The sequence below is a fragment of the Eleutherodactylus coqui genome, chromosome 4 (assembly GCF_035609145.1).
Source record: "Eleutherodactylus coqui strain aEleCoq1 chromosome 4, aEleCoq1.hap1, whole genome shotgun sequence".
Taxonomy (NCBI): Eukaryota; Metazoa; Chordata; class Amphibia; order Anura; family Eleutherodactylidae; genus Eleutherodactylus; species Eleutherodactylus coqui.
Window position 1 is genome coordinate 271,645,946 of NC_089840.1, and position 26,254 is coordinate 271,672,199.

At 47.4% G+C, this 26,254-nt stretch overlaps 1 protein-coding gene across 2 annotated transcripts; it reads right to left on the minus strand.

Moving 5' to 3' along the window:
* On the minus strand, nt 1-25,319 carry LOC136626355 (anionic trypsin-like). Of its 2 annotated transcripts, XM_066601342.1 has the most exons (6): nt 25,183-25,319; nt 21,624-21,783; nt 21,289-21,542; nt 20,919-21,103; nt 2,695-2,831; nt 112-192 (listed from the first exon to the last, which is right to left on the minus strand). In XM_066601342.1, exons 1-5 carry the CDS (start codon nt 25,220-25,222, stop codon nt 2,736-2,738), a joined length of 735 nt encoding a protein of 244 aa, XP_066457439.1. In that variant the 5' UTR covers nt 25,223-25,319; the 3' UTR covers nt 112-192; nt 2,695-2,735. The 2 variants fall into 2 exon arrangements, with proteins under 2 accessions (XP_066457438.1, XP_066457439.1); XM_066601341.1 differs by lacking the exon at nt 20,919-21,103 and having other exon boundaries at nt 1-192.
* Between the last annotated feature and the right edge of the window lie 935 nt (nt 25,320-26,254).

Genomic DNA, 26,254 nt, shown 5'->3' on the forward strand with positions numbered 1-26,254 from the left:
TCACAGATATTTTGTGTTTCTCATTCCAACTAAATCTGATGTTTAATTGTTGGCGATGGTATCTTTAATCCAGGGCACATAATTGCACACTTGGGTGTAAACACCAGGTTTCCCACTTTGTGCACAACCAAATCCCCATGATATTATTCCTTCGAGTTCTCCATTGCAAACCAGTGGACCACCAGCGTCACCCTGAAAAAAATACAGTATACATCAGTTTGGATGTAACATTTTTGTTTGACGTTTAACATAATGGTCATGTTACTTCTAAAGCTGGCCATACATTTCAGATAATGTTCAGCCACTATGCAACGAATCACCTGTAGGGCTGTTCATACAAAAAAACGCCACTATCAACAGTAAGGCCTCCTTCCCACGAACAGATTTACGCCGCGTAAATTTGCGGCAAAAATCCGCTGCGTGGCCCCCTGCTATTAGGTTCTATTGAACCTAATAGCACAATGCTCACGATGAGTAATTCCACCGCGGAATTACGCACCGCGATTTCTCCCGTCCTCACCCGCAGCATGCTCTATTTGCTGCGGGTGAGGACGGGCTGTCCGCGCTGACGGCTTCCATTGCAGTCAATGGAAGCCGTCCTTTCACGCTATCTCCCGCTGTAACCAGCGGGAGATAGCGTGAAAAAACGCTTCCCCACCTACCGCCGCAGCATCATTTGACGCGGCCAGCGCGTCAAGTGACACTGCCGGCCGCGTCACGTGACGCGGTGGGCGTGTCGCACGACACGACGGCGGTGGGCGGGGAAGCGTTTTCACGCTATCTCCCGCAGGTAAGTATAGGGGCTCTGGGGGGCGCCGTGACGGGCTTCACTGCGTAATATTACGCGGCGGAGCCCGTCACGCTCGTGGGAAGGAGGCCTAAAGAGGGTTATCGCAGAATGGGGGGAAAAGGTTTAGAGTGGTGTAATAACAAAAAGAAGTAATAATCACCTGCCTGCCCTGCTCCCATTCATCTGGTGGCCAGTCCCCTGCTGGTCTTCACATCCAGATACACATCTGTTACATTTGTGCAGGCAGTTTGAACAACAACCTATATGAACGCAATCTCAATAGAAGTCTGCTTGGGAAACAAAAAGGAAACTGCACTCAAGCGGACACCCTACACAGTAAAAGAAACCGAAACATAAACCGAAAATGCATACAACACAGACAACAACAGGTGGCCAAATATTTCCCAAATGTACTAATAAACAAGCAGATGGTAATATGAACAAGTATGTACGAGGTATTGGTTTGTATTTTGGCCAAAACATGTAAGCTCACAAACGCACGTCAAGGGTCGTCATCTTGTAAGTCCCTACTCTAACAAGACAAATAAAACCACAAAGTGGGAACCCTGCCTAAAAGTGGGATGATCATCCCAATTACGATGGACCCACACTGGAACCTAGGGAATCCTGGCTTGCCCTATGGTAACAGGCAGGAACACCAGACAATGACAAAATACATAACAGGTCTGTATACCTACAATTCAAACATAGGACATTGTTCACCCAAGGCATCTACACACCTACAGATGGACAGCCTAACAAGACAAGGCCCAAGTGTCCACCTACCAACAGATGAAGGGGACTCAACAAGACAAGGCTCGGGCATCTGCCAATCAAAGGGCAGGTAGGACAAATAAACATGGACTGGGCATCCTACTACCAACGGACAGGTGGAACAGACACAGGACGCAGTTCAGACATAAACCAAAATAGAACTTTAGACGAAGTTCAGAGAAGAGAAATATAGAGAAACCAAACAGAACCACATGCATGCCGACCACAAAAGCAGATGGACACAACCAGACACAAAACAAAGACAGTATGCATCCTAACACCCAGGTTTATTTAGGAGATGTAAAAGGTAGAAAGTGAGCGGCACCCTCTTGCAAGAGCAGCTGGTATTTATGTGCACAGACCCATGAAGATTGCCTGGCTAGAGAAATCTACACTATCAGCAAGCCAAATCAACAGCAACTGCAGCTCTGCTCCTGGAAATCCATAGAACTACAGTTCTCATTAGCACAATGTGACAACATCATGATGGTCATGTGATCGCTGCAGCCAATCACTGGCTTTGCTGCAGCAATCACATTACCCTATGTCCGGATGTGCACCTGGAGGTAAAGACCAGTGGAGAACTAGCCATTGGAGGAATGAGAATAGTCATGGAGCGTGGGCAGGTGAGTATTACTAGTTTTAGTTAATTATAGAAATTTGATTGGCATGCCAATTTTCAACAGGATGTATCAGGTCTTTGGTAAACTATGGTCGGCCATCGTCCATCCAAAATGATCCTTTATGCTATCTTTTGAAACGATGGTCAGCTGAAATGTCCAAAATTGGCTATTTCGGGTGACTATCAACTCATATATATGGCCACAATAAGGGCTCATGCACAAGGGCGTATTGGAAATCCGTGTTGCACAGATCTGTAATGGGACGTAGAAATCCATTTCTCTGTCTGCCTCTGATTTCATACAGAATGGTATGGAGGTTTGCTGTATGAATATGTGAGAAATAACAATACGCAGCTTGTTCCATCACATGCCATATTCCAGAGGAATAGTCTACTACAAGCTCATATGGTGCCAAATGAAGTTCCTTCTACTCCTCAATACAGAACGGTGTACCTTTACCTCCTGCAAGAGGCCTCACTATGGGATATTATATATAGAGTGACCTACCAAGCAGGCATCTTTGCCACCTTCCAGGAATCCAGCACAGATCATGTTGTCAGTGATAAGTCCGGGATAGGAGTCCCTGCAGTCCTTGTCAGACAGGATGGGAATATCAAGACACTGCAGGAGATCTGGGAAGTTAACTAGAGAAGACAAGACATCTTATAAGTAACAGGATATTAGACATTAATTCATTTATTATATACTAGCTGATATACCCAGCTTCGCCCTAGTTAATTTGGTACTGGTGTTTATCTGGTGTTCACACGGAAATCTTGGTTACTTTAGAGATACCGGAAAAACACATGTTCACCATTTTGCATAGTTCTCTGTGTTACCCAGGAAACACCGCGGGAGGTAACCATGCGACGTTTCCTTCATATAAAATGACATCAGGAAGTGAGAGAATTAGATTCCATATGTAAAATGTGGACGCTAATTCTTTTGCGCTTAGAATTGAACAATTGAGGTGGGACCGATTAGCTTTTATTATTTATGACATAATCAATGCTCGTGCCAAATTTCACGTTTCTATGACACAGGAAAGTGAGAAAATTACATTCCGTACGTAAAATTTGGACGCTAATTATTTTGCGCTAGAATTGAATATTCGAGTTAGGACCAATTAGCTTTTCCTATTTATGACATAATCAATGCTCGTGCCAAATTTCACGTTTCTATGACACCGGAAAGTGAGAAAATTACATTCCGTACGTAAAAGTTGGACGCTAATTCTTTTGCGCATAGAATTGAATAATGGAGTTGGGACCCATTAGCTTTTCCTATTTATAACATAATCAATGCTCGTGCCAAATTTCACATTTCTATGACACTGGAAAGTGAGAAAAATACATTCCGTAAGTAAAATTTGGACGCTAATTCTTTTGCGCATAGAATTGAATAATCGAGTTCGGACCCACTACCTTTCCTATTTATGACATAATCAATGCTCCTGCCAAGTTTTAAGTTTCTATGACATTGGGAAGTGAGAGATTTTGATTATGTACGTTAAATTTCGACGTCAATTCTTTTGCGCTAGAATTGAATAATCGAGTTGGGACCCAATTACTTTTCCTATTTTGGAGATAATCTATGCTCGTGCCAAAATTCATGTTTCTACGACATCAGGAAGTTGGAGAACTTTTGGCGAGTCAGTGAGTGAGTCAGTGAGTCAGTCAGTCAGTCAGGGCTTTCAGCTTTATATATATAGATATTCAGTAAGGCAGATTCAGAATATGAACCATTGAAATACTGTACAATACATGGTCTGTTATATTACAAGTGAGTCATTCTGCATCATTCATTGTATTGTGTAACAGATGCGGAAAACGGAATATGCCGTTTATGGAAAGGTTTTGCACAAGTTCAGTTAACCCCTTAGTGACCAGGCTTTTTTTTGTTTTTCCATTTTTTGTATTTTCCTCCCTCCTTTATAAAAAAATCATAACTCCTTTCTTTATCAATCACCGTCGCTGTATGAGGGCTTGTTTTTTGCGGGACGAGTTGTTTTTATTTAATGGTGCTATTTAATGTACCATATAATGTACTGAAAAACTTAAAAAATTCTAAGTGGAGTAAAATAAAAGAAAAAAACGACATTCCGACATCTTTCAGTGCATCTTGCTTCTACGGCGCACAAACTGCAACAAAAATGACATACGTTTATTCTATGGGTCAGTATGATTAATAAGATATCAAACTAATGTAGATTTTTTTTTTTTTTGCTACATAGTACTTTTATTGTTTATCAAAGATATTTAATTTTTTTTTAAGTATTTTCTGCGCGCAATAACTTTTATTTTTCTGTCGACATAATTGCGCGAGGGCTCGTTTATTGTGGAATGTCCTGTCGTTTGCGTTGGTACTATTTTGGAATGCATGTGACTTTTTGATCGCTTTTTATTGCATTTTTTTCTTGGAGACAGGGTGATCAAAAAAGCCCATTTCTGGCGTTCTTTTCCTTTATTTTGGACAACGTTCACCGTGTGGAGTAACTAATATGGTCCTTTGACTTTAACGGACGCAGTGATACAAATATGTAGTTTTGTTTTATGATTTAGATTCTTTTATTATAAATAAGGCAAAAGGTTTTTTTTTTACTTTTGCTACTTTCTTTAATAATTAATAAACCTTTATTGTTCTTAAATTTATTTTTAATCCCCAGAGGGGTCAACAACTTGCGATGCTTTGATCGCTCCTGCAGTATCATATAATGCCATAGCATTACGTCATACTGCAATCTGACAGTCAGTCTATCAATCCCACCACATGAGCATTCAGGAGGCCCCATCGTGGGGGGCCGTATGGGACCACCAAACATCGTTCGGGGGATTTAAATGCCACTCTAAGAATTGACAGTGGCATTTAAAGGGTTAACAGCCCCGATGAGCCGCTCAGCTTATCGGGGCTGTTGCCACCAGGTGTCGGCTGTAAGAAACAACCGGCGCCTGCGATCTATGAAGGGAGGTCACCCCGCGATATCTCTTTATACATAGGCCGCCGATACAGGCTATCAGAAGGAATAGCAGTGGTCACGAATGGGTTAAACAAGCAATGCTTTACTAAGCATGTGATAAAAGAATGCTATGGCAAGAACATATAACAGTATTGTTTACACACAATGTAACAGGTTACTAATGATCAATTAACACTATAACTCTATAGTCCATATCCTATGAATGAGATGCACTTAACCCCTTCCCTCCCCATGACATAAGGGTACGTCATGGGAGCGGGGTACTTCCAGCAAAATTACGTACCCTTACGTCATAGGGATAGCAGGAGATCATAGCAAATCTCGCGCTATCCCGCAACGGGAGCTGGCTGTCCCTAGTAGCTGGCCTTCCGCTACTACTGACAGCTAAATCTGTCCCTGGAGCTTGGGCTGTGTCTGTCGGCAAATGCTGCTTAAATCAGTCTGGAGCAGGTCCATAGCCACTTGTTGTAACCCAAGCTGGCAGATAGCATGGTCAAGGAAAGCCAAGGGCCAGTAATGGTTTGGTTTCTTTTGCAGTACAAGGGAGCAGACAGGTAGTGTAGTCAGGATTTAGCCAGAAGTCGGTAACGGTAGCAGCAATTGTGTAGGGAGAAGCTGTAGGTAGTAAGCTTGACTAAAGACACAAAGCACAATAGTCTCGCTTTGATGCAGTGGAAAGGCCAGGCTTATATAGAAAGTTCAATCAGGAGCAGGGAGGAGCCAGGACAGAGAACTGGATCAGGGGTATGGGAACCAGGCTAAGGTTCAGCAGGGGAGCTGTCCAGAAGGCTGGATAGCTCAGCAAAGAGAGAGCCACCGCTTGGAGCACAGGAGCTTCTAGGTTTGAGCCCTGACAGTAGCCCCCTTCTTCTAGGATGGCCTCCGGACATCCCAGGGGCCGGTTTTCCTGGATACCTGCTGTGGAACTTCCCCATGAGCCTCAGAGCATGCACATTTTGGTCCAGCTCCCAAGAATTTTCTTCTGACCAATAATCCTTCCACTGTAAGAGATATTGCAGTCTACCTCTGTGCATTCTAGAATCCAGGATTTTTTTCCATTACACACTCCTCTATCCCTTGAACACTCAGTGGTAGAGGAGGTGTCTGGTTTCTTCCTAGAAAGGTGTTATCAACGAATGGTTTCAGCAGCACCACGTGAAACACAGCATGTATTTTCAGCTCACTAGGGAGTTCCAAGCAGAAGGCGACCTGACCAACTTTCACAGCAACCCAAAAAGGCCTGATAAATGTTTGGCCCAATTTGGGAAAGGGCAAATGCATCCTCAGGTTTCTGGTGGATAGCCAAATCTGATCACCGACCTGGAAGGTAGGGGAAGTTTTACGGTGTCTATCCGCTGCTCCCTTATAACTAGAGATGAGCGAACGTACTCGCCCGAGCTTGATACTCGGGCGAATATTAGCGTGTTCGGGATGCTCGGTACTCGTAACGAGTACCACGCGATGTTCTGGTTACTTTCAGTTTCCTCTCTGAGACGTTAGCGCGCTTTTCTGGCCAATTGAAAGACAGGGAAGGCATTACAACTTCCCCCTGTGACCTTCAAGCCCTATACCACCCCCCTTCTGTGAGGGGCTGGGGAGATCTGATGTCACCCGAGTATAAAAATCGGCCCCTCCCGCGGCTCGGCTCAGATGCCTTGTGAGTTAGCTGAGGGACAGTGGTATCGTGCTGGAGCTGCTGTAGGGAGAGCGTTAGGAGTTAGTGTAGGCTTCAAGAACCCCAACGGTCCTTCTCAGGGCCACATCTAATAGTGTGCAGTACTGTGTTAGCACTGTATTGTTTTTTTTTTTTTTCAAAATTGGATCTGCAGAGCATTGCGCCCTGCAATAGGGACAGAAGTGGTGGTTAGGCAAGGAGAGTGTTAGCAGTGAGTGTAGGCTTCAAGAACCCCAACGGTCCTTTCTAGGGCCACATCTATCCGTGTGCAGTACTGTCCAGGCTGCTGTTAGCAGTGTTGCATATTTTTTTTTTCTTCTCAAAACCGGCTGTGCAGACCATTGCACCCGGCATTAATACTACAGGGATAGAATTGTGTAGGCAGGGCCAGAAGACATACATTATTCATTGAATAGACGCAGTGTGGCTTTTCCTTTGAAAAACAAGGGAAAAAATTCTATTTCGCCTGCCTCTGACAGTCCTCAGGGCTCTGGGTACGTGTGTGCTGCGTGCAGAACGTTAAAAAAAATCAGACGCAGCCAGCTACGTTTTACTGCAGGCTTGCACCAATTTTTTTCCTGCATGGGAAAACCCTGATCTGCTGTAGCGAATAACTTTGCATCACTGCAGTTCTGTGACACATTTGCAGGGCCACAACACAGTTATTAAACTTAGTAGTATTCATTGAATACACGCAGTGTGGCTTGTCCTTTGAAAAACAAGGGAAAAAATTCTATTTTGGCTGCAGGCTTGCGCCAATTTCTTTCCTGGCTTGGAAATCACTGGTAATACAGCATGCTGAGGGGTAGGGGTAGGCCTAGAGGACGTGGACGCGGCCGAGGACGCGTAGGCCCAAGTGAGGGTGTGGGCACAGGCCGAGCTCCTGATCCAGGTGTGTCGCAGCCGACTGCTGCGCGATTAGGAGAGAGGCACGTTTCTGGCGTCCCCACATTCATCGCCCAATTAATGGGTCCACGCGGGAGACCTTTATTAGAAAATGAGCAGTGTGAGCAGGTCCTGTCGTGGATGGCAGAAAGTGCTTCGAGCAAGCTATCATCCACCCAGAGTTCTGCGCCGTCCAGTGCTGCAAATCCGAATCCTCTGTCTGCTGCTCCTCCTTCCTCCCAGCCTCCTCACTCCACTACAATGACACATGCTCAGGAGCGGGAACACTCCCAGGAACTGTTCTTGGGCCCCTGCTCAGATTGGGCAGCAGTGGTTCCTCTCCCACCAGAGGAGTTTATCGTCACTAATGCACAACCATTGGAAAGTTCCCGGGGTCCGGGGGATGAGGCTGGGGACTTCCGGCAACTGTCTCAAGACCTTTCAGTGGGTGAGGAGGACGATGACGATAAGACACAGTTGTCTTGCAGTGAGGTAGTAGTAAGGGCAGTAAGTCCGAGGGAGGAGCGCACAGAGGATTCGGAGGAAGAGCAGCAGCACGATGAGGTGCCTGACCCCACCTGGTGTGCAACGCCTACTCAGGACAGGTCTTCAGAGGGGCAGGCAAGGGCAGCAGCAGGGCAGGTTGCAAGAGGCAGTGCGGTGGCCAGGGGTGGAGGCAGGGCCAGACCGAATAATCCACCAACTGTTTCCCAAAGCGCACCCTCGCGCCATGCCACCCTGCAGAGGCCGAGGTGCTCTAAGGTCTGGCAGTTTTTCACAGAGACGCCTGACGACCGACGAACAGTGGTGTGCAACCTTTGTCGCGCCAAGATCAGCCGGGGAGCCACCACCAACAGCCTCACCACCACCAGCATGCGCAGACATATGATGGCCAAGCACCCCACAAGGTGGGACGAAGGCCGTTCACCGCCTCCGGTTTGCACCGCTGCCTCTCCCCCTGTGCCCCAACCTGCCACTGAGATCCAACCCCCCTCTCAGGACACAGGCACTACCGTCTCCTGGCCTGCACCCACACCCTCACCTCCGCTGTCCTCGGCCCCATCCACCAATGTCTCGCACCGCACAGTCCAGCCGTCGCTAGCGCAAGTGTTGGAGCGCAAGCGCAAGTACGCCGCCACGCACCCGCACGCTCAATCGTTAACCGTCCACATAGCCAAATTTATCAGCCTTGAGATGCTGCCGTATAGGGTTGTGGAAACGGAGGCTTTCAAAGCTATGATGGCGGCGGCGGCGGCCCCGCGCTACTCAGTTCCCAGTCGCCACTACTTTTCCCGATGTGCCGTCCCAGCCCTGCACGACTACGTCTCCCGCAACATTGTACGCACCCTCACCAATGCGGTTAGTGGCAAGGTCCACTTAACTACGGACACGTGGACAAGCACAGGCGGGCAGGGCCACTACATCTCCCTGACGGCACATTGGGTGAATTTAGTGGAGGCTGGGACAGAGTCAGAGCCTGGGACCGCTCACGTCCTACCCACCCCCAGAATTGCGGGCCCCAGCTCGGTGGTGGTATGTTCGGCGGTGTATGCTTCCTCCACTAAAGCACCCTCCTCCTCCTCCTCCTCAACCTCTGTCTCGCAATCTAGATGTGTCAGCAGCAGCAGGACGTCGCCAGCAGTCGGTGTCGCGCGGCGTGGCAGCACAGCGGTGGGCAAGCGTCATCAGGCCGTGCTGAAACTACTCAGCTTAGGAGATAGGAGGCACACGGCCCACGAACTGCTGCAGGGTCTGACAGAGCAGATCGACCGTTGGCTTGCGCCGCTGAGCCTCAAACCGGGCATGGTCGTGTGTGACAACGGCCGTAACCTGGTGGCGGCTCTGCAGCTCGGCAGTCTCACGCACGTGCCATGCCTGGCCCACGTCTTTAATTTGGTGGTTCAGCGCTTTCTGAAAAGCTACCCACGCTTGTCAGACCTGCTCGTAAAGGTGCGCCGCCTCTGCGCACATTTCCGCAAGTCCCATACGGACGTTGCCACCCTGCGCACCCTGCAACATCGGTTTAATCTGCCAGTGCACCGACTGCTGTGCGACGTGCCCACACGGTGGAACTCTACGCTCCACATGTTGGCTAGGCTCTATGAGCAGTGTAGAGCTATAGTGGAATACCAACTCCAACATGGGTGGCGCAGTGGGAGTCAGCCTCCTCAATTCTTTTCAGAAGAGTGGGCCTGGTTGGCAGACATCTGCCAGGTCCTTGGAAACTTTGAGCAGTCTACCCAGGTGGTGAGCGGCGATGCTGCAATCATTAGCGTCACCATTCCTCTGCTATGCCTCTTGAGAAGTTCCCTGCAAAGCATAAAGGCAGACGCTTTGCGCTCGGAAACAGAGCCGGGGGAAGACAGTATGTCGCTGGATAGTCAGAGCACCCTCCTGTCTATATCTCAGCGCGTTCAGGAGGAGGAGGAGGAGGAGGAGGGGGAAGAGACAGCTTGGCCCACTGCTGACGGTACCCATGCTGCTTGCCTGTCATCATTTCAGCGTGTATGGCCTGAGGAGGAGGAGGAGGAGGAGGAGGATCCTGAAAGTGATCTTCCTAGTGAAGACAGCCATGTGTTGCGTACAGGTACCCTGGCACACATGGCTGACTTCATGTTAGGATGCCTTTCTCGTGACCCTCGCGTTACACGCATTCTGGCCACTACGGATTACTGGGTGTACACACTGCTCGACTAACGCTATAAGGAGAACCTTCCCACTCTCATTCCCGAAGAGGAAAGGGGTTCGAGAGTGTTGCTATACCACAGGACCCTTGCGGACAAGCTGATGGTAAAATTCCCACCCGACAGCGCTAGTGGCAGAAGGCGCAGTTCCGAGGGCCAGGTAGCAGGGGAGGTGCGGAGATCGAGCAGCATGTACAGCCCAAACAGTGCAACAGTCTTTAAAGGCCTGGACAGCTTTATGGCTCCCCAGCAAGACTGTGTCACCGCTCCCCAGTCAAGGCTGAGTCGGCGGGAGCACTGTAAAAGGATGGTGAGGGAGTGCGTAGTCGATCGCACGACCGTCCTCCGTGACGCCTCTGCCACCTACAACTACTGGGTGTCGAAGCTGGACACGTGGCCTGAACTAGCGCTGTATGCCCTGGAGGTGCTTGCTTGTCCTGCGGCTAGCGTCTTGTCGGAGAGGGTGTTTTGTGCGGCTGGGGGAATCATCACAGATAAGCGTACCCGCCTGTCAACCGACAGTGCCGACAGGCTAACACTCATCAAGATGAACAAAGCCTGGATTTCCCCAGACTTCTCTTCTCCACCAGCGGACAGCAGCGATACCTAAGCAATACATAGGCTGCACCCGCGGATGGAAGCATAGTTCTCTCTCACCATCCAAAACGGGGACATTTCTGCTTCATCAATCTGTGTATAATATTCCTCCTCCTCCTGAAACCTCACGTAATCACGCTGAACGGGCAATTTTTCTTAGGCCCACAAGGCTCACTCATATAATTTTTCTAAAAATTTTTTATACGTTTCAATGCTCTTAAAAGCGTTGGAACTTTAACTTGAACCAATTTTTCATTAAACTGGGCTGCCTCCAGGCCTAGTTACCACTTAAGCCACATTAACCAAAGCGATTAATGAGTTTCACCTGCCATCTTGGTTGGGCATGGCCAATTTTTACAGAGGTACATTAGTACTGTTGGTGCACCAATTTTTTTGGGCCCTCACCTACAGTGTAATCATAGCAATTTCTATGTTCTTCGCCTGCACTCATGGTACAGAAAGGTGTGTGGGGTTGGCCTACACTTTAGCTACATAAATGTAACTTGGGCCTTGGCTATACTGCAGCTACTGAAATGGAACTAAGACTGCGCTCCCACTATACTGCTGCTTCGGAATTGTTCCTGGGGCCTGTGTAGGCTGCTACTATTACTTAAATGGAACTTAGACTATGCTCCTCCTATACTGCTGCTTCGGAATTGTTACTGGGGCCTGTCTTGAGTGCTACTATTACTGAAATGGAACTAATACTGTGCTCCCCCTATAATGCTGCTAGTGATATGTTAGTGGGGCCTGTCCTAATGCTACGGCTGAAATGTTACGAATTCTGGGCTCTGCCTATACCGCTGCTAATAGTATGTCTCTGGGGTGTGGAAACAGAGGCTTCCCAAAGACATGATGGCGGCGAGGCCATTTCCCACCAACGCGGTTACTGTTAAGGTGCATATAACCACGGACACGTGGAGAGGACACGTAGTGCCTCAAAAACATCCCCCTCCTCCTCCAACAATGAAAACATTCTTGGCAAATGCCTTTGCATTGGTTCGTCTGGTGGCAGTCCAAGAATTTCACCTTTACCGACACAACAAGAGAGCCCCCCCACCATCCCCCCGCCACGGCCCACTTAATCCTGGCCACATTCCGAAAACCAACAAAATACAACCGTGCTACTAGGTCCGCAGTCACCACCACATTACCACCAACGCGGTAACTGTTAAGGGACATATTACCAGTCTGACTGGGGCATACAGACACCTTGACAGAATGAATAGTGTGTGGCACATAGGTTCCCCATTGCTATGCCCACGTGTGCAGCTCCTGATGGAGGTGGCACAGGATTGGATTTCTCATTGCTTCTGTACAGCATTGTGGGCTATCGCCCCACCACTTTTAAAGAGGGTCGCTGCCTAGCCGTGCCAACCCTCTGCAGTGTGTGCCTGCAGTTCCTCCTCATGGCAGACGCACTTATAAATAGACATGAGGGTGGTGTGGCATGAGGGCAGCTGAAGGCTGCGCAGGGACAGTTTGGTGTGCGCTGTGGACACTGTGTCGTGCAGGGGGGAGGGGGGTTGGGCAGCATGTAACCCAGGAGAAGTGGCAGCGGAGTGTCATGCAGGCAGTGATTGTGCTTTGTTGTAGCTAGTGTGGTGCTTAGCTAAGGTATGCCATGCTAATGAGGGCTTTTCAGAAGTAAAAGTTGTTGGGAGGGGGGCGGGCCACTCTTGCCGCTATTGTGGCTTAATAGTGGGACCTGGGAACTTCAGATGCAGCCCAACATGTAGCCCCTCGCCTGCCCTATCCGTTTCTGTGTCGTTCCCATCACTTTCTTGAATTGCCTAGATTTTCACACATGAAAACCTTAGCGAGCATCGGCGAAATACAAAAATGCTCCGGTCGCCCATTGACCTCAATGGGGTTCGTTACTCGAAACGAACCCTCGAGCATCGCGATAAATTCGTCCTGAGTAACGAGCACCCGAGCATTTTGGTGCTCGCTCATCTCTACTTATAACATTCCAGGGCTTCATGTACCACCTCCTTTAGCTTCTCCTGGGTTTCCTGTAACATCATTAGCCTGTGAGCAACCGAAGGAGTGGTAGTATTCACCGGGAGATTGGGAATGAGCATCGGATGTAGACCAGAGTTGGCAAACTATGCTGAGAGTTATTATAGACAAATTCTGCTGTTGACATTTAGTTCACCCAATCATCCTGAAGGTAGGAAATGAAACAGTGGAAGAATTGTTCAATAGGCTGGTTCGTCCTTTCTGTCTGGCCATTGGACTAAGGATGGAAGGTAGAAAACAAATTGATAGTATTTCCTAAGGCAGTACAGAAGCTTTTCCAAAATCTTGAGGTAAAATGCACCCCTCTATCAGAAACTACATCCACAATAAAATCCATTGATATTAATGCCCAAGGTCTAGAAGTGGTTGAAGAAGTCCTAAAGAAGGGGATTGTGGTGTCTTGTTTTGTGCACATGTTACACAGGAGGTAATATATTTTTTCACATTGTTCTTACAATTAGTCTACCAGAATGAAAGAAGCAATAGTTCAAGAGTCTTCATGACTCCAAGATGACCTGCAAGTTTAGAATCATGGACAAGTTTAAGATCTTCGAATCGAATAGAACCAGAGTCTGTTTTCCTGCATCCAAAATCCCTCCTTGAAAGAGAAAAAAAGTGTCATTTTGGTATTAAAGGAGATGTCTCGAGGAAGCAGTGATTTTTTTTTTTTTTGCCCAATCCCCCTAATTAAACATACATTACTAATTACCCCTGTAAATGACTTTCCTAGCTGGTTTGTACTTACCGTTCCAGCGTTTCAGCAACTTATAAAAGTTTCCCCAAGATGGCCGCCGGCTCTTTCCCCGTCGCTCGCTGCAGCCCGACGTGCGCGCTCCCGAGACGCTGCCAGCTGTGTCTCCATGGCAATCGGACGCCCTGCAGCCGCCGACCAGACGCCGCGCAGCCGCCGACCAGACGCCCCGCAGCCGCCGACCAGACGCCCCGCAGCCGCCGACCAGTCACCCACCGCCAGGCAGCAGGTAACCGGCGCTAGCCCCCGGCTCCCCAGCGCTACGCTCCCGGCTCCCCAGCGCTAGACCCTCAGCCCAGGTGAAGGCCCCGGAGCCCAGCGCTGGGCTCCGGGGCCTTCACCTGTCAGTGAACATCACCCCCGACCCATCACTTACCCGCCTGGCCCAGCGCTAGTTCCCCCCAGCCTAGCGACAGCCCCCCCCATCGCAGCGACAGCCCCCCCCGGCCTAGCGACAGCCCCCCCATCGCAGCGACAGCCCCCCCCGGCCTAGCGACAGACCCCCCATCGCAGCGACAGCCCCCCCGGCCTAGCGACAGACCCCCCCGGCCTAGCGACAGACCCCCCATCGCAGCGGCAGCCCCCCCCGGCGCATCACAGTGACGACAGCCCCCCCCCGGTGCAGCGGCAGCCCCCCCCCCGGCCCATCACTTACCTGGACGGCAGGACAGCTGGGCGGCAGGACAGCTGGGCGGCTTCTCCGGACGGCAGCTCCAGTTTCTGCACCTTCCTCTAACAGAGGAAGGTACAGAATGGCCGCTCCAGCGCGCTCCCGAGCAGTGACAGCTCATCTGCGCATGCGCAGAAGAGCTGTAGCGGGGAGCACACTGAAGCGGCTCGTGCTGAAAGGGGAAGACCGGACTGCGCAAGCGCGTCTAAAAAAGCAAGCTGCCAGCGAATTTAGACGGAACCATGGAGACGAGGACGCTAGCAACGGAGCAGGTAAGTGAATAACTTCTGTATGGCTCATATTTAATGCACAATGTATATTACAAAGTGCATTAATATGGCCATACGGAAGTGTATACCCCCACTTGGTTTCGCGAGACCACCCCTTTAATCTTTGAATTTTGTAAAAAAAATTCCTTTGAGTCAAGTATCCCCCCAAAATTTGGGGAAGACAAAATAGTACAGTCTGTATTGGATCCCCCCTGGATAAGGCATCGGCCTCGCCATTTCTTGAACCAGGCTGATAAGAGATGGTAAAATTAAATCTGAAGAAGAATAGGGCCCCACATACTTGTCTTTATGACAGTCTTTTAACTGTGCGGATAAATTCTAGATTTTTGTGGTAAGGACAATTGCAGGATGATTGGCACCTCCAACAGATGTCTCCATTCGGAGAGGGCAACTTTAGTGGCTAACAGTTCTTTATTTCAAATATCATAGTTTCCATCAGCAGGTGACATGATATGAGATAGAAATGCACCTTGGTGCAGTTGCACCCTGTCTCCAACTCATTGAGACAAGCAGAATCAGAGGTGTTCACATTCAATACAAAGGTTAATTCCAGATTTTGATGAACCAGTACTGGGGCAGAAGTCAACAGAGTTTTTAGTTTTTCAAGGTCACTTTGCGCCTCTGGAGACGATTAATATGGTTTGGATTTCTTTGTGAGCAAAGTGATTGGTAAGATGATTTTTGAGAAGTCTTTCATGAACCTTCAATAGAAATTTGCAAATGCTATAAAGCATTGATCGTGTTTTAGGTTTTTAGGGTCCATACTCAGACCAGCTAGGGAGATGATATTCTGGTTTGTTCAAACTCACATTTTTCCAGTTTGATATGAAAATGATTCTTTTGGAGATGTTCCAAGACTAGCTAGACATGCCAGCAATATTCCTCCAAGCAGTCAGAAAATATAAGAATCTCAGTGAGGTAAGCTGCAAGAAATTGATCCAAAAAAATCTAAAAATATGTCATTAATAAAATGCTGAAAGGTGGCAGGGACATTGCAAAGGCCAAAAGACATAACCAAGTATTCAAAATGTCTATATTAGCCTCTCTCAGATCGAATTTGGTAAAGATCTTTGCAGAATTGAGTCTTTCCAGCAATTCCAGGGTTAAGGGGAGAGGATAGTTGTTTTTATCTTTAATTTTGGATCAGAAAGATTACAAATTCACTCGAATGGAATGGTTGTTCCAGGGAGCAATTGTATTGGACAATCCTATGGCTGATGAGGGGGTAGTTGGTCGAATTTTTTTTTGCTGCAGACTGTTAGGTTGTTCTGGATTTTGTTGTTCTACGGGGATTCCAGGAGCACACCTGCATAGGTGAGGGTTAATTGAGCTGGCTGGGTGTGGTTGCTCCGGTCAGCCAATTCCCTGGGTCTGGGTGTAGATATTTACTACAGCCCCTCTGCAAGAGGAAGCTGTTTCTCCTCGGTCTTGTCTGCCTGTGTTTGTGTCGTGTCAGCTTGCTGTGTGTTTGTGTCTGGTCAGCTTGCTGGGTGTTTTGTGTCCTGTGCTGCCTGGTTTGTGTTTTCAAGAGTAGGGACTGCAAGACATGAGGAGCCTTGATAGCATCCTTGCAGCTTAGGTTCATTGGCCAATGTACGAACTAATCCCTCGTATTTATATTCAGCATTACTACCTGCTTTAGCGTGCAAGGTTGTGTGGTAAGTGTGTTTGTGCATTGGGTTTGTCTGTGCTTGTCCTGGTTCCATGTAAGAACCTATTCTGGGAGAGCCAGGACCGAGGTTCCAGTGTGGGGCTGCCTTTATTTAGGCGATCTCTCTGCTTGTTAGGTACAATCTTGCCATCCTCCCTTCAGACAGGGTCAGTTTCCCCTTCTGTGTTTTGTATGCAAGTTCTGTCATTTTCCGCAATCTGTCGGTATGAGAGCTATTCCAAATCCCTGGCCTTTGGTCACATTTGTGTGGGCCTGGTGCTTATTTGCCCACACGAACATAACACAGATATTATTGAATTGCTGGTACTGAGGTGGCAGCTTATCAGAATTCTTCTGACAATCCTCAGAGGCTTGAGTATATTTGAGAGCGGGTAGTGACATCTGACACTTTCCCTTAAAGTACTCAGGAGGAAAGGCAATAGTTCTTAAGTCCCAGATGATGGAAGGATTATTGGTAGAAAACCAAGGGATTCCTAGGATAACTGTAAACTTGGGAGAAGAACAAAGATGGAAACTGACTGATTGTGATCTGGTTCAATAAAGATTTCAAGTTTAATTGTCTTATGAATTACAGGCCCACGACGACAACGATGATCTATTCACGGTTTCCATATTGATGGCTACAGGTTTGGTTCAGCTTGTAATGTAATTGTCAGGAACATATTTAAAGACCATGAAATTCCCTCCAGCTCCCGAATCTAACATAGTAGAGGATTGTAATTTTTGGTCCCCGATTAGAACCTGTACGGGAATGACAAAGTGAAGAGATGGTAGACATTGCTTAACTTTAACTTGCGTTGACTGAAAGAATAAGCAGGGTGGCTCCCAAAAACCCGCAGTTTCTCTTTCTTACATTCAATAAGTCTCTGATCAATTTGAATATACAACCGAACAAAGTCATCCAAATTGTAAGGGATCTTGACTCTGGCAAGCTCATCTTTTACTGGTTCGGATAGTCCTCATCGAAATTGACTCTTCTGGACGGCTACTTTTCATGTCGTTTCCGTTACCCAGCAACAAAATTCTGCCCATATATTCAGCAACAGAGCATTGGAACCTACCCTCTGCTATGGCATAGCAGTCTGGGTTATCAAAGACTTGGTCCATAGCCAGAGGCATAACTTCAAGCTTCTGGGCCCTAATGCAAAATGTGTAACAGGGCCCCCCAATAAAATGCTTTATTCATAGTACTGGGCTCTCTATATGGAGAAGAGAGGCCTTGAGGGCACCCTAAGGCTCCTGGGCCCAGGTGCAACAGCATTCCCTGCACCCACTATAGTTAGACCCCTGTCCATAGCAGTAGTGAAGGCAGTGAGACTGTCAAGGAGGTTACTGCTGGTTTTGACATACAGCAAGGCCCATGCAAGCGCCTCATCTGAGTAGATTTACAATAAATAATACCTTCTTCCTGTTGCTGGTAATGGAGTAGGTTGTATTTCGAAATAGATATGGCACTGGTTCAGGAATCCTCAATAGTGGCAATAATCTCTACCAAATTCCACTGGTAATGGCATGCACAGTTCTGTAACCCACATGTTTCTCTTTATAATTCAGCATTCTTTCCATGGCAGGTGGCACAAAACTCTTTGAGCTCAACTACCTGTTTACTCAGGGTGGTCACAATTGACTTTCCATGTTGGGTGAGATTATTCTGTTACAATCTAGAGTGGGTTTGAAGCCTTGTGTTGTAACCCAAGTGGACAGATAGCATGGCCAAGGAAAGCCAAGGGCCAGTAACGGGTAGGTATCTGTTGCAGTACAAGGGAGCAGGCAGGTAGCGTAATCAGGATTTAGCCTGAAGTTGGTAACGGGTAGCAGCAATCATGTAAAGAGGAGCTGTAGGCAGTAAGCTTGACTAAAGGCACAGAGCACAATAATCTCACAACTGTGCAGTGGAAGGGTCAGGCTTATATAGGAAGTCTAATTAGGAGCAGGTGAAACTAAGACAGGAAACTGTATCAGAGGTAGGAAGACCAGGCTAAGGTCCAGCAGGGAAGCTGTCCAGAAGGCTAAATAGCTCAGCAGGGAGAGCTACTGCTTGGAGCACAGGAGCTCCTGGGTTTGAGCCCTGACAGTTTTCCTCTCAGACTGAGCTCTGAACTCACTATTTCCTGGTTATTTGTATAGAGGTGTAAACTACTCATGAAGCAGCATTGGAAGGGTTGACACTCCCTATGCTATCACAAGTTGATGGTAATGGACTGTTAAAGGGGTTGTCCCGAGGCAGCAAGTGGGTCTATACACTTCTGTATGGCCATAATAATGCACTTTGTAATATACATTGTGCATTAATTATGAGCCATACAGAAGTTATAAAAAGTTTTATACTTACCTGCTCCGTTGCTAGCGTCCTCGTCTCCATGGTGCCGACTAATTTTTGGCCTCCGATGGCCAAATTAGCCGCGCTTGCGCAGTCCGGGTCTTCAGCAGTCTTCTATGGAGCCGCTCGTGCCAGAGAGCGGCTCCGTGTAGCTCCGCCCCGTCACGTGCCGATTCCAGCCAATCAGGAGGCTGGAATCGGCAGTGGACCGCACAGAAGAGCTGCGGTCCACGAAGACAGAGGATCCCGGCGGCCATCTTCAGCGGTAAGTATTGAAGTCACCGGAGCGCGGGGATTAAGGTAAGCGCTCCGGTAAACTTTCTTTACTTCCCTGCATCGGGGTTGTCTCGCGCCGAACGGGGGGGGGGGGGTTGAAAAAAAAAAAACCCGTTTCGGCGCGGGACAACCCCTTTAATACTGATGTTTTTTGGCAATAGGCCTGGTAGTGAGGGCAGCACATTAGGTTTAGATAGCAGGCAGATGGCCAACTGTTTATTTAAATGTCATGCACTGTGAAGTTTGTAACACAATATGAATATTATTGTGCTATGAAACAATAAAATACAGGAAAAGCCAGATTTTAAAGGAAAACTATATTGTGGACTTGAGTTCCTGGGAGTGTTGCCCCCATCTTCTGAGGAAAAGACAGCAATCCGAGTGTAATTAATCCCCAAATTGCCACAATACATTCATGGGAAACAAAAGGCACTGGGGCAGAGAAGTCTGAAAATTAATGGAAAGCCCTTCACATAATGTATGACTTTTATTGATATAGAAATTAAAATTTTGGGCTACGAAACTGACAACAGACTTCCCTGCCCCAGTGACTTTTGTTTCCTATGAATATATTATGGCAATACAGGGATACAAACTGTAACACCCAATAACGTAACTGGTAGAAGACAGTTTCAATATCTCTCTTACAATGATTAGCTCGAGACAAGACAAATACTTCACCAGCAGTTGGGTTTATTACAGTTATTACTCATCAGAAGACCCGATTGTACTTGCCCCACATCCTAGACTGTCTTAACACTGGGGCTAAAGCAGCAATAGACATTAGACTAATGACTACATTAGAAAGCCACAGCCTGTAGAGAAATGTATTCAGCTAGGGCAATGGCTAAACTCATTAGAAATTGTACTATAAATCAAAGTATGAACCGAAATTTGATGTCACAGGGTTACAAAACCAAAAGCCTGAATTACTGATATAAGAATAGTACTAATGATCCTGCAGAACTATAAAAGCAGCAGTGGAAATAGCAACCCTAATATAATAGCAAATTTAGCAAATGTCAGCCCTGATGGTAGACTGACAAGAAAGATAGAAAAATAACAAACAGTATAGCTGTCAGCCCTGATGGTGGACTGACACAGTAAGTGTAGCATCTATATTGAAACTGTCTTCTACCAGTTACATTATTGGGTATTACAGTTTGCACAGTTTGTATGTTTATGTGTTGTCAATTTTTATGGCCCAAAATTTTAATTCAATTTCTATATCAATAAAAATCATTTTTAGAAGTCGTACTTTCTGTGAAGGGCTCTCCAATATAATACTACTGTGTGCCATCTAGTGACCTAACCATGTAATTAAAGTACTTTACTTGACCTTAACACAGCTTTCAACTGAGTCAAGTCTACTGTTTCTTAATGGTTCTATGTCAAATACCCTTAGATAACCTTAAAGTACAACATACCTGCAATCATATAGTGTGCTGCTTATTATAAGCATGGCACAAATGTTCATGCACATCAGCACAAAACTTGCATGATACTGTATATCTAGATGGTTCTTTTAATACAAAGCTATACAGACGCTATGAACTGAAACCATGAGGACCTTCCATGATCTATCTCTTTATACTATCCTCATGGGCTAGCTAGTGAGGTGCAATCTGGAAATCAAGACATGTGTCCCACGTGCTGAACACCAAGGAAGTTTGTCAATAAGCCATTTTTTGGCTAGGGTATTTAGATACAGGGTGAAGGCAGGTGGAATGCCTTTGTAATGATGAAACAGCAGACAGAATAAGCGTGGTTAATTAACAAGCCGATGTTAGGAGAGGAGAAGATGGGAAAATCTGAGTGGAACAGGCATAGATTAAAAACCATTAGAACAACTAGACACATTTGCACACAATAGAGACCGATTGCTTAGCCACCATCTAGTGCGAGAAGTCACCTTAAATAGCCGAAGATCTAGCAGCATTGGCTGGGACTGGAAAGTATGGTGCACACGCTGTCTCTTTAAGAGGTGGATCAGGCATGTACAATACCCTATGGAAAACAGAGACAGACAGCCTGGGATGCAGGAGAATGTGGGATCTGCTGCCACTGACAGATGCAGGAGGCCTGGGACCATGACCACTGATAGGAGTAGACAAGGGAAATTACCAGTCTCCCCATGACATAATTATCATAGCATTGTATCATATACTCTAATCATAGAAGATGAGCACATTGAATAAAAGTAAGCCAAATACAAAACACGTGGCAAAAGTTAAACCTAAACTTTTTGGGTTAGAGAAGACAATATAGAGGATCATACCTACCTCCATTGATAAGAGTGTTTCCCCAACCAGCGATTACACACTGACTACCGGCCCCATCACATTGACTGGGCAGGCTGATAGGTTGGACCCAGTTACTCATTACAGCGGGCTTGGAAAGTTTAATCAACATGATGTTATTAGCAAGCGTATAGGATTTGTAGTCTGGATGACGAATTATCTTTGCAGAGGAGATGACCTGTTCTTTTTTCTCCACAACCTCAATGTTGTATTTTCCAAGTCTGAGCTGTATACGTCTATGAGTTTAGAGAGTTGAGATGTTCAGTTACATGAATGGAGATTATAATAAGGGCTGTATATCTTACTATATCACTTACGACTTGTAGCAGTGGGCAGCAGAGACCACCCATTGGTCATTAATCAGAGCTCCTCCGCAGAAGTGGTAACCAGCAGTCAGGGAGACTATGTAAGGAATAGAGTTCGCTCCACAGGTGAAGCCTCCTATGATCCTTGCTCCTTGATTGTTGGGGAAAGCCGCTGTATTTAAACAAAGCATGTAGATTTATAGCATATAAACCATTAAACAGGTTTTCCAGGACTAAGATATTGATCCCGGGAGATCAGTGGGGCACTACTCAGGTCTCCACCGATCAGCTGATTAAAGAGACCACGGTGATGGGGTCAATGCTGCATCCTCTTTTCTTGAAGTCAATGGAAGCCATCCATCCCACGGCCCCTCTGCAATTGCAGAATGGTCGCGGGAGCCACATTATCGCCATAGCAAAGGTGCGGCACTGGCATGCCGGCCGGCACATCTGCAGCAGAGAAGAGTAGGTGACAGTGAGGTACGCTGGGGTCGACTGCCGGGCACTGGGTCAGATCCCACTGCGAGATCCTGCATGCCGGGTCCGACCCGTCCGTGTGCAGGTGGCCTAATATCAGCTTAATCCAAATCAAGTGAATGGGATTGAACTCACAGGTTTACCGCTAGGGGTCGCAATTGTGACCTGGCCCCTGTGCTAAGGGGGCCAGCCATATTCAAAATGCATGATGCTGCCCATGTGATTGGTGCGACCGGCGGTGTGTGGTTGTTGGAGAAGGGGAGGTGGTAACACCAATACAGTGCATGGAGCGGAGCCGGATGATGATGTCATCATCCTGCGGCTCCTGGAGACCTAGTGGACGGCATCTGAGCGCCTTCCTTATGCTGCGGCTGGTCACTAGTGAACGGCCAGAGCAGTACAGAGCAGCGGTCCAGTTCCGTGGTCACGACTCCCATTTCAGGTATGGTGGCCCCAGGACTGTGTCCTTCATCATGTCCTAGTCTGATGGCCCTGCTTTGTGTGCATCGTGAAACAAAAAATCAGTCACCCCCCCAGGCTAATATTCAGAGGTGCAGGGATTACACCTTTGTCTAGGTTTACTACAGGTTATCTCCGATCCATAGAATAGGGGATAAGGTACTGATTGGTGGGCTCTCACACCACTGAGAGACCCCTGCTGATCTTAAGAACAGGGGTCCCATGGGCCCTGTCCTCACTGCAGTGTTTTTAGGGCCTATCCACATTAACGTATTTGCGCTGTGTATTGCTCACACAAAATTTGTGCGCACAGTACGCAGTGAATGGAACCCATGGATTTCAATTGGTTTGTTTACATGCACGTATTTTGTGTATACATTTCGTTTAGAGCATGCTGCATATTTTTTTGCACAGTTTCCTGCGCATTTGTTCGTAAAAATAGCACATATTTAACTATTTAAACTAATTGACGATTGCAATCAATAGGAGCAAGCACCGGTATCCTGCTAGGGTCCCTTAGCGAACATTAGCATGTATTGAACGGTATGTAATATCGCTTTTTGCAAAGATTTTGAAAAAAAGTCTGTACTGCGCATGACCAACGGCGGTCTTCTGCAATACAGAACTAGCAATACACCGGGTCCCTGGCCGGGATCACAGCCGGATTCCACTGCGGGTTCCTGCGTTTGGAATCTGGATCACTCCTATGCAACCGGCCTAGGGGGCTACAAACAAATTTTCATGTAGTCCAGAAAATAAGTAATGTCTGGAAAGCTTATGCCGAGGGGCTCCATCATGTATGTAAATATGTTTTGCAGCTGTATGCAGCACGGTTTGGGTATGAGCACCGCTACAGGTTGGGGGGCCACAAGCTGAACTTTTACACTCAGACCCCCGAGCCTCTAGCTACGCCCCTGATTGAACTACCATGTCAGCAGTAGAGCCCCTATAAAGTGCACAGAGCTGTGTCGGCTATGCAGTGAACTAACCCACCAGAGAGATGATCAGTGGGTTCCCAAGTAGCAGACCTCCACCTATCTGATGTTGATGACCCATCCTGAGGATAGATCATCAATATATAATAAGCTCTGGAAAATCCCTTTAAGGGGTTGTCCCGCGTCGAAACGGGTTTTTTTTTTTTCAATAGCCGCCCCCCCCCCCCCCCCCGTTCGGCGCGAGACAAACCCGATGCAGGGGTTAAAAAAGAAAACCGGATAGTGCTTACCTGAATCCCCGCACTCTGGTGACTTCTTACTTACCTTGTGAAGATGGCCGCCGGGATCTTCTCCCCTCGGTGGACCGCAGGTCTTCTGTGCGGTCCATTGCTGATTCCAGCCTCCTGATTGGCTGGAATCGGCACGTGACAGGGCGGAGCTACAAGGAGCCGCTCTCCGGCACGAGCGGCCCCATTCAGAAAAGAAGACCGGACTGCGCAAGCGCGTCTAATCGGTCGATTAGACGCTGAAAATTAGACGGCACCATGGAGACGAGGACGCCAGCAACGGAACAGGTAAGTGAATAACTTCTGTTTGGCTCATATTTAATGCACGATGTACATTACAAAGTGCATTAATATGGCCATACAGAAGTGTATACCCCCACTTTGTTTCGCGGGACAACCCCTTTAAGTACATAAAATACTAAATACTGTAAGCACCCAAAAGCCTTGCCTGCGGTATTTAAATACTGGCCTAAAGCTAATTTCACATGGGCGAGTGCCATATTGAGCCGTGAAACATGCCCTGATATCGCACTCGCCAACATAAGATTTTCCTCCTGATGCGAGGCGTTGGTAAAAAAACACCTCACATCAGAAAATAAGACCTACCCCAAAAACAAGCCCCTGCCTTTTTTGGGATTGTCGGGGTGGCTTGAATTATAAGCCGTACCCCTAAAATAAGCCCTAGTTGCATTACATAAAAAAAGAGGAATACTCAATTCATAAATTCAACCTCCACGAAATGACGGCTAGGATTGGCTCTTTGAGCACCATGGCTCAGCCAATCAATGCAGCGCTCACAGAACTAACCACAGCCATCACTTTGTGGAGGCAGTATTTATGAATCCTGGAACCAGGAAGTGATCCTGTGTGGGTGGGTGAGGATTACAGGAACCACCTTGTGGCTGTGGAGAACAGCGGGAAGGACCTGAATCGAGCCTGCTGCGTAAGTAAAATAAGGCATTCCCCCAAAACAGGCCCTAGTGCCTCTTTTGGAGCAAAGATTTAAACAAGACCCTGTCCTATTTTCGGAGAAACATGGTAGTTGCCAGCCGTGTCGGAGGATCACGGAGTGTTTCACATTGTTTTTAATGAGTAACCTTGCATTGCAGTTGCTTACACCTCGCACGCCGTGCGATGCTTGGCAGACCCCATTGAAAACAATGGGCGATGAGTTCTAAGGGAGCCCCAAAGATAGGATCTACCGCAATGCGGGAAAAAATAGTTCATGTATTTGATCCCATTGAAAAGAATAGAGTTCATATTTGTTCGAGATTTGTGCATTTCGCAACGCACAAATCTCACATGATTTTCACGGTCATGTAAAAGCGGCCTAAGGTGGCAAACTAAATAGCGCAGCTACAACTCTGCAAACAGATGTCCAGAGAGGAAAGAGTGAAAGTCTCTACTACTCACCGGCCAGTCCTAGGACTGAGAGGAGGAGAAGACACTTCATGTTGACTGATTGAGGACACTTGAGGTGCAGAGACACCTTTTATACTTCAACCACCTTGTCTTCAGACTCCGCCAAATGTCAGTTTTCACACACTGTGTCTCTTGTGCCAAACCCAGGAAATTATCTGTTTGAGGAAATTTAGCAGAAGTTGGACTTGGCGTTAATCCCCTCCCATTGCGAACAATTTTCAGTTTTTTTATTGCTCTTTTTCATCCGTGTTTCGATGAGCCAACTTTATAACTAGAGATGAGCAAGCACCAAAATGCTCGGGTGCTCGTTGCTCGAGTCGAGCTTTCCGCGATGCTTGAGAGTTCGTTTTGAGTAACGAACCCCATTGAAGTCAATGGGCGACTCGAGCATTTTTGTATATGACCCATGCTCGCTAAGGTTTTCATTTGTGAAAATCTCCAAAACCTACGAAAGTGATGGAAACGGCACAGAAACGGATAGGGCAGGCAAGGGGCAACATGCTGGGCTGCATCTCAGGTTCCCAGGTAACACTATTAAGCCACAATAGCGGCAAGAGTGCCCCCCCCCTAACAATTTTTATTTCGGACAAACCCTCATTAGCAATGCATACCTTAGCTAAGCACCACACTACCTCCAACTAAGCACAGGCACTGCCTGCGGGACACACCGCTGCCTCTTCTCCTGGGTTACATGCTGCCCAACCCCCCGCACGACCCTGCGTCCGCAGCGCACACAAAAGTGCCCCTGCGCAGCATTCAGCTGCTGTCATGCCACACGCTGGCCTCATAGCCACACCACCCTCATGTCTATTTCCACGTGTGTCTGCGATGAGGAGGAACCGGAGGCACACACTGCAAAGGGTTGGCAGGGCCAGGCAGCGACCATCTTTGAAAGGGGGGGCGATAGCCCACAATGCTGTTGAGAATTGATAATAGATTGACGTTCGATCTTCATTCCAATCCTGTGCCACCTCAGTCAGGAGCTGCAAACGTGCTGCCAGCCCAGCACTTGTACACTTCTCCACAATGCAGCAAAACTCGGTGTGGGAAGTATGTGAGCGGC